Source organism: Hippocampus bargibanti, linkage group LG01 (assembly GCF_051943395.1).
Source record: "Hippocampus bargibanti isolate YZ-2025 linkage group LG01, ASM5194339v1, whole genome shotgun sequence".
NCBI lineage: Eukaryota > Metazoa > Chordata > Actinopteri > Syngnathiformes > Syngnathidae > Hippocampus > Hippocampus bargibanti.
Genome location: NC_142734.1, coordinates 16,920,515 through 16,931,362, shown reverse-complemented (window position 1 = coordinate 16,931,362; position 10,848 = coordinate 16,920,515). Strand labels below are relative to the sequence as shown.

The 10,848-nt window shown below is 46.4% G+C and overlaps 1 protein-coding gene across 1 annotated transcript in view; it reads left to right on the top strand.

Annotated features, from left to right (window-relative positions):
- igfbp2a (insulin-like growth factor binding protein 2a) overlaps positions 1-10,814 on the top strand; it is a 13,675-nt gene extending 2,861 nt beyond the window's left edge. The window contains exons 3-5 of the mRNA XM_089000841.1: positions 8,225-8,397; positions 9,884-10,024; positions 10,599-10,814. Of these exons, the coding sequence (XP_088856967.1) occupies positions 8,225-8,397; positions 9,884-10,024; positions 10,599-10,760 (476 nt within the window). The 3' untranslated portion in view covers positions 10,761-10,814. The remainder of the gene's footprint in view (positions 1-8,224; positions 8,398-9,883; positions 10,025-10,598) is intronic.
- The last annotated feature ends 34 nt before the right edge of the window (positions 10,815-10,848 follow it).

Here is a 10,848-nt window from a genome sequence, read left to right as displayed (position 1 = left end):
CTTTCCATCCATCCTCTCTCTCTTGGCAGTCCATCGAAGTCGAAGATGACGTCGCTTCCATTGCTTTGTGGGGTATTGGACAGTGGTTATCGGCGCTGGCGTCGATTCCACTGTAGGTGACTATGAAGCCCGATTCTGGAGCCACAAATCCTGCCACATTCAGGACATGTGAGGCCAGGACCGGGCTGGCGAGGCGGTACTGAAGCAGCACAGAGGTATCTTTGCTCGCGCCGCACGATCCTCCTCTGGGTGCGTTTGTTTTCAAGTTGTGTCACCCCTTCGTGGCATAAGGAACGCCACAGTGGCCTGCTAGCTGCAGCAGACTCCAGATCGCTGGGCTTGATGTTGCATTTCTTTAGAGTCTATTTAAGCTGGTATTTGTATCGCAGCTTAGGACCACCAGGCTTCCTATTCGCTGACAGGAGTTGTCCATAAAGCACCTGCCGAGGCAAGCGGCAGCTAGGCATCCGGATGACATGTCCAACCCACCGGAGTTGCCTCTTTGCCAGTATAGCCTCGATACTGGTGGAGCCGTGCGTTGAAAGATGTCAGTGTGTGGGACACGATCCTGCCAGGTGATGCAAAGGATTCGTTGGAGGCACCTGATGTGGAATGCATCAAGGCGTCTCACATGGCGTCAATAGATGGTCCAGGCTTCTGCGCCATATAGCAGCGTGGACACACACACTGCTTGGTAGACTGCGACTTTTGTTGGAGTTCTTAAGTGGTTGTTTTCGAACACACGAGTACGCAATCTGCCAAAAGCTTTGGAGGCTTGATGGATGCGGGCCTGGACGTCGTCGTCAATTAGACAGGAGAGTGTTAGAATGCTGCCGAGGTAGCTGAATTGTTGGACAACCTTGAGGGGTGTGCCACTGAGGGTGAACGCTGGGGTAGGAGAACTCTCTTTTGCCATGACCTCCGTTTTGGTTACATTGATCACGAGACCGAGTGATCGGTAGACGAAGGACATGGTATCAAGGGCATGTTGCATGGCAGCTGGGCTGTGGGCCAACAGAGCACAATCATCTGCATACTGTAGCTCGTGGATGTCGCTGATCAGGGTCTTGGTCTTGGCCTGTAGGCGTCTGATGTTGAACAGGCTACCATCCAGGCGGAATTGGATTTGTACGCCGCCACCTTCCTGGATGGACTTATGGAAGAGGAGCGTAGCTGCCATCAGGAACAGGTTGAATATAGCAGGAGCCAGTACACAGCCCTGCTTCACCCCGACTTCCACAGGGAACGGGGAAGATTGCTGGCCACCAACAAGTACAGTTGCTTGCATGCCGCTGTGGAACTGTTTTAGGATGCCGAGAAATTTGGAGGGAACGCCAAATTTCTGCAGTATGGTCCAGAGAATGTCATGGTTAACTGTGTCAAATGCCTTTGTAAGGTCGATGAAGGTGATATAGAGGTCCTTGTTTTGTTCCTTGCATTTCTCCTGAACTTGGCGCGCAGCGAAGATCATGTCCAGAGTGCTTCGATTCTTCCTGAAACCGCATTGTGTCTCTGGGAGGATGTCTTCGGTAATGTGCGATGTAAGACAGAACAGCATTACTTTTGCAAGAATCTTGCCAGCAACAGAAAGTAGGGAGATACCACGGCTGTTGCCACAGACAGACTTGTCCCCCTTCCTTTTATAAATGGTAACAATGTTGCTGTCTTTCCATTCCTGAGGAAGTGTCCCGTTTCGCCAGATGTTGCAGATTAGGTGGTAAAGCTTCCGTGTCAGGAGGTAACCGCCGCTCTTGAAGACCTCAGCTGGAAGTCCATCAGGGCCAGGGCTTTTGTTGTTTTTAAGGCTCCGGATTGCAGAGAGGACCTCTGTGAACTGAGGAGGTTCATCAAGGGAGGGAACTGATGGAAGCTCTGGGAGGGAGTCAAGGACAAATGTGTCTGAAGGGTTTACTTGGTTGAGCAGGGAGTCAAAGTGCTCTGCCCAGCGCTCAAGTATTAGCTGTTTGTCCTTCAGTAGTACAGAACCGTCTGCAGATTTAACTGGGACAATGTGTTGTCTTCGTGGGCCGTGCAGGGATTTTACAGCATCATAGAAGGCGTGGGTGTTGTTGTTGTCTGCATGCCTCTGGATTTCTTGGGCCTTGCTGAGCCACCACTTGTTCTCCATCATCCTCAGCTGTTTCTGTGTTTCACCACGGATGGCCTTGTAGTGAGAGAGGAGAAGTGGAGAATGAGGGTTGGAGAGAAGTGTGGTATGGGCTTTGCGCTTGGCTTCCAGAAGCTCCTGTATGGCAGCTGAGCTGTTATCGAACCAGTCTTGATGACGTTTCTGAGTGAAGCCGATGGTCTCAGAGGCAGCTTGATGAATTGTTGTCCTCAATTTTTTCCACCTGCTTTCAATATCAAGGTCACCGTTACTGGTGTCCTTGTCCAGGCTGGCAAGTCCCTCTGCCAGCTTGTTGCGGTAGCTGGCTGCACACTCTGGGGACTCCAGGGCCCTGGTGTTAAGACGCCTTTGGGGTTGCTGTTTCTTGTGAGGAGGTCGAATTTTCAGCTTGAGCCTGGACTTGATCAGTCGATGATCAGTCCAGCATTCAGCCCCACGCATGGCCCGTATGATGCAGACGTCATTTTGGTCTCGTTGCCTTGTGATGATGTAGTCCAGTAAGGGCCAATGTTTGGACCTGGGGTGCATCCATGATGTGATGTATTTCTTTTTCAGTTAAAAGATGGTGTTAGTTACAATCAACTGATGCTCAGAGCACAGAGTGAGGAGTCGGAGGCCATTGCTGTTTATTTTCCCCGTCCCGTGTCTTCCGATTACTTGTTTCCAGAGCCTGGCATCAGTATCTACTCGGGCATTGAAGTCACCCATCAGAACAAGTTTATCAGAGGCAGGGATTTTGGATATGGTAGCATCCAGGGACTCGTAGAAGGCATCTTTGGTGTTGTCGTCAGCATCCAAGGTGGGAGCATAGGCGCTGATTAAAGTTGCGAAGCGACCTTTTACCAGGGGAATACGCCAGGTCATAAGCCGTTCACTGATGCCTTGGGGGGACTCAGGGATGTTACTGAGTAAGCTGCTTTTCACAGCAAAGCCAACTCCATGTAGTCTTCGCTCATTCTCTGGGAGACCCTTCCAGAAGAAGGTGTAGCCCTCACCAACTTCTGTGAGTGAATCCTCGCCTGAGAACCGAGTCTCACTGAGTGCGCCAATATCGATGTTGTACCTCCTGAGCTCATGTGCGATGAGGGCAGTTCGTCTTCGAGGTCTCTCCATCCCGTCTCGAGCATCGAGGAGGGTGCGAACATTCCAGGAAGCCAGGTTCATAGTCATTAATTTATTTATATTTCGTTTTCGACCGCAGAGGGGGGATGCCTTGGTGGCTGCGGTGGGCCACCCAGGTGTGGTGGAACAAGCAATGTTTAAGTCACCTTTTCTAGACCCTTCCCCTATAAGGGGTGAGCAGTGCGGACCCTGAATAGGGCTGCTCAGACGCACAGGATGCTGCCGAAGGATAATTGTTGCTCCATCCCATCTTCGCAACGACCGTCAATCCTGTACCGCCCCTGTGTAGGAATCAAGCTAGAAGCTTCCAGTCACATCCATGACCTGCCCCCGTCACTTTATCCTATCGGCAGTGGACTTATATGGTGGAAGCTGGATCCTGCGCTACTAGTGAATTTAGTGTGAGGGACGGGGCGCGCAATTCCTTCCCCCACATACTTGGCCGCACCCGCTGTATTCCAGTGGCAAGAGTGAGGACTCAAGACGACCTTCAGGTGAGTGCGGTTGCAAGGGGCTGCCGGTGGTCCGATCTGTTGGACTCCGCCTACGCCTACCCCCGGGTGCGGATTTGGGATCACTCTTTGTCTGGCCTCTACCCTCCGACCTGTTCGGCTTGGGTGACCCTGCCAGGAGTACAAGACTCCAGCCGACATAGCTCTCGGGGTCATGGAGACGCGCAAAGTGCCTCACCACGATAAGGTGGTGATCCCAGTCGAGGCACCCATCCATCCATCCATCCATCCATCCATCCATCCATCCATCCATCCATCCATGAATCCATCCATTGGATTGGATTGGATATGCCTTTATTAGTCTCACAGTGGATAAATTTACATTTCACAGCAGCAAAGTGATGAAAGGAATGAAAGTAGAAAAACAAAATACATGAGCTGCTGGATAGGTAGCCACTCCTGCGGCTCCGTCTTGAAGTCAAAAGAACAAAAAAAACCTAAATAACAAATAATATGACAGCATAGAGACAATATGACAAAACAAAGACACAGAGAGACATGCATTCTTCAGGACTTGCTGTACCCTCTTTGTGATGACATGAAGCAGTTCTAGATGAAAGAGGAGAGGATCAAAGCGTCTTTCCACCAGTGGATCAGGGACATCATGGTGGAATGTGCACGTCGACTACAAGCTAAATGTTGAAAGCAAACACGCAGCTGTAGCATCCATTGACGAAAAGAGATTGTCTCACATCTCCTGTTCCACATAAATCTGCTTCAATTCCAAGCCGCAACAGTTCCACATACGCATCGGCGCTCTGCGCTGACGCTCCTTTCTTCTTATCGCGGGTTCCTCAAGCCATGCATCCATCCATCCAGCCGCAGACTGTCCAACAGCACTGACCTTTCCGCTAAACAAAGCGGGGCTGTGAAGATGCTGCCCATTACAGGCGCAAAAAAACACAATGGCCCCATCCATCCATCCATCCATCCATCCATCCATCCATCCATCCATCCAACCAACCAACCAACAATGCCTTGGCGGGGAGTTGCTGGAGCATATCGCAGCTGTCTGGGCGTAAGGTAGACTCCACCCTGAATTGGTCGCCAGTCAGTCGCAGTGCACACAGAGACAAACAATGATTTACACCCGTATCTACCCCGTCACTGAGTAGGAACCGATCCCAGGCTGCACTCACACAAGGCAGACAAGTGTACCATTACACCATTAGTGACCTCATGTGAGTAATTATAATAACAATAATAATAAAGCTGTCTGGAAAATGGATGGTGAAATATCTTAGATTAAGGGAGCACCAAAAAGAAGGCAGGTATTGGTCCGATACTGATAAATTCTGCACTAACCCAACCCCCCTTTTTTTGCAAGATTCCACAAAGAAGACACAATAAGTGTGCGTGTGACTGCGACAAACTATTGACACCTTCTAAGTCACACCTTCTCTCTTTAATTGGTTGTTTCTTTTCCAGTTGCTGTGATTTCGCTTGTGTGTGTGTGTGCGTATGTGTGTGCGTGAATGCGTGAATGTGTTTGCGCGTGTGTGTGCAAGCATGCCAGAACGTGTGCAAACGGCGGTTTGAGATGAAAAGTAAAGACATTTGAAAACCAGTTCTACCCAGTGCTATGGGGTTGATGGAGAGTCGCACCTCTATGTAATTTAGACATGAACTGGTTCTTTTTTTAAATTTTACTCTGATTTATCCTTGAAACATGTTGTGTGCAGCATGTTGGACCTGAACAGACCACGATCAGTCATCCGAGTCTGGCTAAAGACATTTTTTTCCCACTGAAGTGAATGAGCGAGGATTCGCTCTGCTGACCCAAATCTTGACGTGGCACCTGTGGCCTTTGTGCATTCTGGGAATGTGCCACGGATCAGTTTTAGAAAGGAACTCATTGTCTAGGGATTAATCAAAGCAGTAGACTGGACAGTTGGCCCACTCCTCTGTTTATAGTGCTGACCTGAGCCCGCCGAGGCCTAACTCCCCATCAAGAGCGGGAGGAGTCTGGGGGTGTTGTCCTCTGTGGCTGGCTGCATGTCCATAGAGACAGTGGCCTTTGACAAGTATGGCGCTGCCTAGACTTTAGACTTCCATAATGTACAGTGGGGCCTTGGCTTACGAACTTACTTGGTTCCGAGAGAGAGTGTGTAAGACGAAAAGTGTGTATCCCAAAAATTAATTTCCCATAGGAAACCATTAAAATGAGAATAATCCGTTCCCAGCTCTCCATAAAATATAATTTTCAACTAAATAACCCTTAAAACTACACACAACATACCTTATTCTATGTGTAATAAACGTGCTATTGTATTGTAATGAAAGAAATACACTGCACTGTATAATAAATTAACTTTATTTACATTTGTGATGGTCGTTGATGGCTCTTAATTGACACCTGTTGCTTTCTGACTTGTAAGGTCTTACGAAACTGAGGCATCACATTATCATTCATCATGTTGATGTCATGATCTGGTTGGCGACCAACGGGGGGCGCTGTCGACCCCGCCTGCACCTGCAGAGGTGCTGGTCGTCCCGATCAGATAGGCGACCAACGGGTAGCGACGTCAGCCCTGCCTGCAGCCTCGCAGGTGCTGGTCGTTTTAATCACTGACACTTAAAAGGACACCCGGCACGACCATCCGGTGTCGGTTCATTGTTTGCTGCATGTTTGTTGCATGCTTTGTCTGCAATCGCATGCATTGTATGCTGTGCATGTGTTTGTTTAACCTTGGCGGACTTTTACTTTTGGCCTTCTTTTGATACTTTGTATTTTTTCTGTTCAGATGATTTTGATGTTTTACATTTTGTTCCTGCTGACCTTTATTTTAATACAATTTGTCAAACAGCCTCCTGCTCCCTCCTGCCTGCTTTTTGGGATCCGCACCCGCCATCACCACCTCGCAAACCGTGACAGTTGATGATTCTCAGCCACAGTATTTTCTGGATGGAACTGTTCAATGAAAGCCTGCACATCATTCCACTTAGCCAACATTGCCTTGATGCTCTCACTTGATGCTGCAGCCATCTCCTCCTCCTCACCCTCAGATGACAACTCCTGAATGGCTTGCTTCTGCTTGGTCTCTTGATGGCAAATCAAATCCTCTGTGTTGAGGACCTCATTATGGTCAGCAACGAGCTCCTCGATGTCATCTGCATCCACTTCGAGTCCGATGTTCTGTCTAATGGAAACAATGTCGTCCAAAACAACGGAGTCATGTTGATCAAATCCTTCAAAGTCCCTCTCAAGGATGCACGGGGGCCACAAATTCTTCTATGCTGCTTTTTAGGATCAGATGGTAACATCATGCCAAGCCTTTTCTATCAGCTGAACACAATGACACACATTGAAATGGTCCTTCCAATAATCCCTAAGGGATAGTTCGGTGTCATTAGTCACGTGAAAGCATTGAGTAAATAAAGCCTTTGTGTAAAGCTTTCTTGCGAAGGATGGTAGCAATGGTGGACTTAGCATATCGGTACCGCGCGGCAAAATCGGACAAATGCACACCTCCTTCGTGTTTCTCAATGATCTCCTTCTTCTCCTCGACTGTAATTTTGTTTTGTGTCTTCTTCGGCTGAACACGAGCCTGTGGTGGGGTATTTTTCGGTCACAGCAAAAGTATCGTTCAAGACGATCGACGTGTGCATTCATTCAGATAAAGGGGGTGTGGAACGGTAGGCCGGCTGGGGCGCTGTTCGGTCGTGTGCTTTGGTGTTCTTCCGCTAAAGATTACTCCGCCAGCCGTGGTGGGGCGGCGCTCCATGTGTATCCCGAAAAGTAGTGCTCATGCCAAGGTTTAATTTTCATAAATTTAACGTTCGTGAACTGAAGATTTCGTAAGGCAAGTTGTTCGTAAACCGATGCCCCACTGTATATCGTTTTTTGTTTGAGACAGTTGTATAAATTACGTAACAGCAGTTTTTCGATGACTAATCATTCTTTCAGCCCAACAATGGGTCACAATGCATAGGTAACACACTTAACTTGGTACCATTTGATTGACAAACACTAAAATTATATAAATGGTGAGCGCTTCTTTCTTTAAGAACTAAAACTAAGTTTGTAAAAAACATTTTCATGAACCAAATGAAATAAAATATAAAACACCTTTGCAAAAATGGAAATTAACTTAAATCATCTTTGTCAATTAATATCATACATGAGTTTTCAGGGTTCATTGAAATATATTTATTGAAATATTTCTGTATGCTTGGACAAAAGAAGTCCCAACTGTCATTGTGAGAAGCATGCTACTTTAGAAGGAGTACATGGGAAAGAATAAAAGAGATGCAAACGAGGTGTATGGGAGTATATTGAAGGATACATTTTGTTCCCGCTTACTTGAACGTACTCAGCATGATGTGTTAATTTATTTAGTATATTTTAGCGATAGACACTGCAAGCTTTGCAATTTCATCCGCAAAGAATAAAGCAGCTCCTGAGCAAATCAACTACATCTTCAAATAATTTGGTACTTTCTGACTGTGAGTCCTCTCCCAGGTGAGGCCACGGACGTGTTCTTCGAGACAGGCCTGGGTGACGCCCGCTTACCCAGTAAGGAAACCGTTTGGATGGGGCCCAAGGAGAGTGCTGTGCGACAACATCGTCAAGAGATGATGACAAAAATGAAAACCAACAAGGTGGAAGAGCTTAAAACAACTGGACCCAAACAGGTGACAACAAGCCGACAAACGATGTACTGATTGCAAAAAGAAATATTCATCAATGGACTTCTAAGATCCTTCTTCTAAGAACCTAAGACAAGGAGCTGGATTCATCCATATTTCAAAAACAGTTTACCTGCTTTGCAATGTGATTCTGTGTCATCAGAATCAGAATGACAAAGCCTTTAATAGACCCACAATGGGGAAATTTGCAATCTACAGTAGCGACATTGAAAGTGTGTGTGTGGGGGTGTGTGTGGCGGTGGGGGTGGGGGTCAAAAGGTAAAACAAAGTATTCTATTCGTTATGCTGATGAGGTGATACCGGAGGGAGTAGGGCAAACAGGCCAGTCGTTAGTCAGGAATATAGGAACAATCACTGGGGCCACAGGGAGTGGTCCTCTGCTCCCCCCAACCTGAGAGTAGGGACCTATCATAGCTATGTCCGGCGCCGCCATGTCTGGACATTAGGGATATATAAATAGGGCCGATACGACCAGTAAGACTTTAGTTCGCTGACGAAGCCTCTTCGATAGGAGGCGAAACGTCCGACACCTTCAAATTTGTACAGATGACGGCTGAAGAAACCTCCTCATCGAAAGTATTCTATGCACAAAAAAGTTGTATGAAAAGAACTGTATATAGTGCAAAGTATAAAATACATTATAAAACGCATATTTGATATATGTAACTATGTTGAATCGACATAAAGTGGCTGTGGTATTTACAATGTGTGAGTCTAGGATGGCGGTGGCGCCCCCTGCGCGGCTGCCTCTACAGCAGCTTCTAACCAGTCATGTATCCTCAATGAATCATTCATTTCTACATCTTCTTTTAATTCTATGTAATTTTAGGTCAGAGCAATCCGATAACGTTCTGTTTATAATTACATTTAGCTTGTAGTCGACGTGCACATTCCACCATGATGTCCCTGATCCACTGGTGAAGAGACGCTTTGATCCTCTCTTTCATCTGGAACTGCTTTATGTAACAAAGAGGGTACAGAAAGTGCTTAAGAATGAATGTCTCTCAGTGTCTTTGTATTGTCATGTTATTTGTTATTTAGGTTTTTTTTGTTCTTTTGACTTCAAGACGGCGCCGCGAGAGTGACTGCCTTTCCAGCAGCTCCTGTGTTTTGCTTTTTTTCTTTCATAACTTTGCTGCTGTGAAATGTAAATTTCTCCACTGCGAGACTAATAAAGGCAAATCCAATCCAATCCAAAGCACAGTTCTTAACAACAAAAATTATGTCAAAATCAACATTGGGCAGTGACAACATGGACATAAATCATAATAAATGCTGCCAGGTGTCGTCAACTGCTCATTTACTAATACACGTATGCTCTATTTAAACCATATACAGTATACAGTATAGATATATTTTAAATGTCTCCATGTATATTTTATGTTGACTTGAAAAAACTCTTACATATCAGCACAGATGTGGTGATCTTTCTCATAGCTGTGTATACTCTCTTCCTTGTTTTGGGCAAAAGACTCCGTGTCAGCAGGAACTGGACCAGGTGCTGGAGAGGATCTCCAAGATGCCCTTCAGAGATAGCCGAGGTCCCTTGGAGGACTTGTATGCCCTGCACATCCCCAATTGCGACAGGAGAGGGCAGTATAACCTCAAACAGGTGAATAACACGTTTCATTTTTCGTACCACTGACCTGACTTGAAGTGATGACTAAGATTTGATTTGTTGGTTGCACCGTCAGATAAGTTTTATTTTTTTAGTGGAAGGCTTCCATCATTGTTTTGTGCAAAGGCATTTTCTAACAGGTTTGTCGAAATAATTTGCTTCGATTGTGTTAGTTTCAAAAAAACATCATGGCGAGCCTGCGATCTAACGTGAGCTCTGTCTCATGCCGTTCATTTCAGTATCAAAAGATCTACGTCATGGAGTATGAGCAACAGAAAAGTCAATTAAACAGATAGTTAATCGCTGGTCAGATTAACTGGGCCTTCAAATCGTTCAAGTCGAGTTTTTTCAACCAGTTTACCTTTCGAAATGCTAATTCCTGTCAGTGCTATTTCTTCCATCTACCTCCACGTAGAGCGTGTGTGTGTGTGTGTGTGTGTGTGTGTGTGTATGTGTGTGTGTGTGTGACATCATGGAGAAATGACTCTTTCAACAGAGTTGTAATATAATTCCTATCTTGTTTTTAAAAAAGTATCATGACTGAACTCTCCCCAAAATTTTGTTTCAGTGCAAGATGTCTCTTTATGGTCAGAGGGGAGAGTGCTGGTGCGTGAGCCCCCACAGCGGCAGACCCATCTTAGCAGCCACCATTGTCCGAGGTAACCCCAACTGCAGCCAGTACCTTTCCGAGCTGGAGCTGGAGATCGCCAACATGGAGCAAATACAATGATTATAAACATAAAGCAACTGTGAAGCATGTGGGAACAAACAGTAATGAAAATGAGTAAGTGTGGTGCAATTAGAAATAGCATAACATT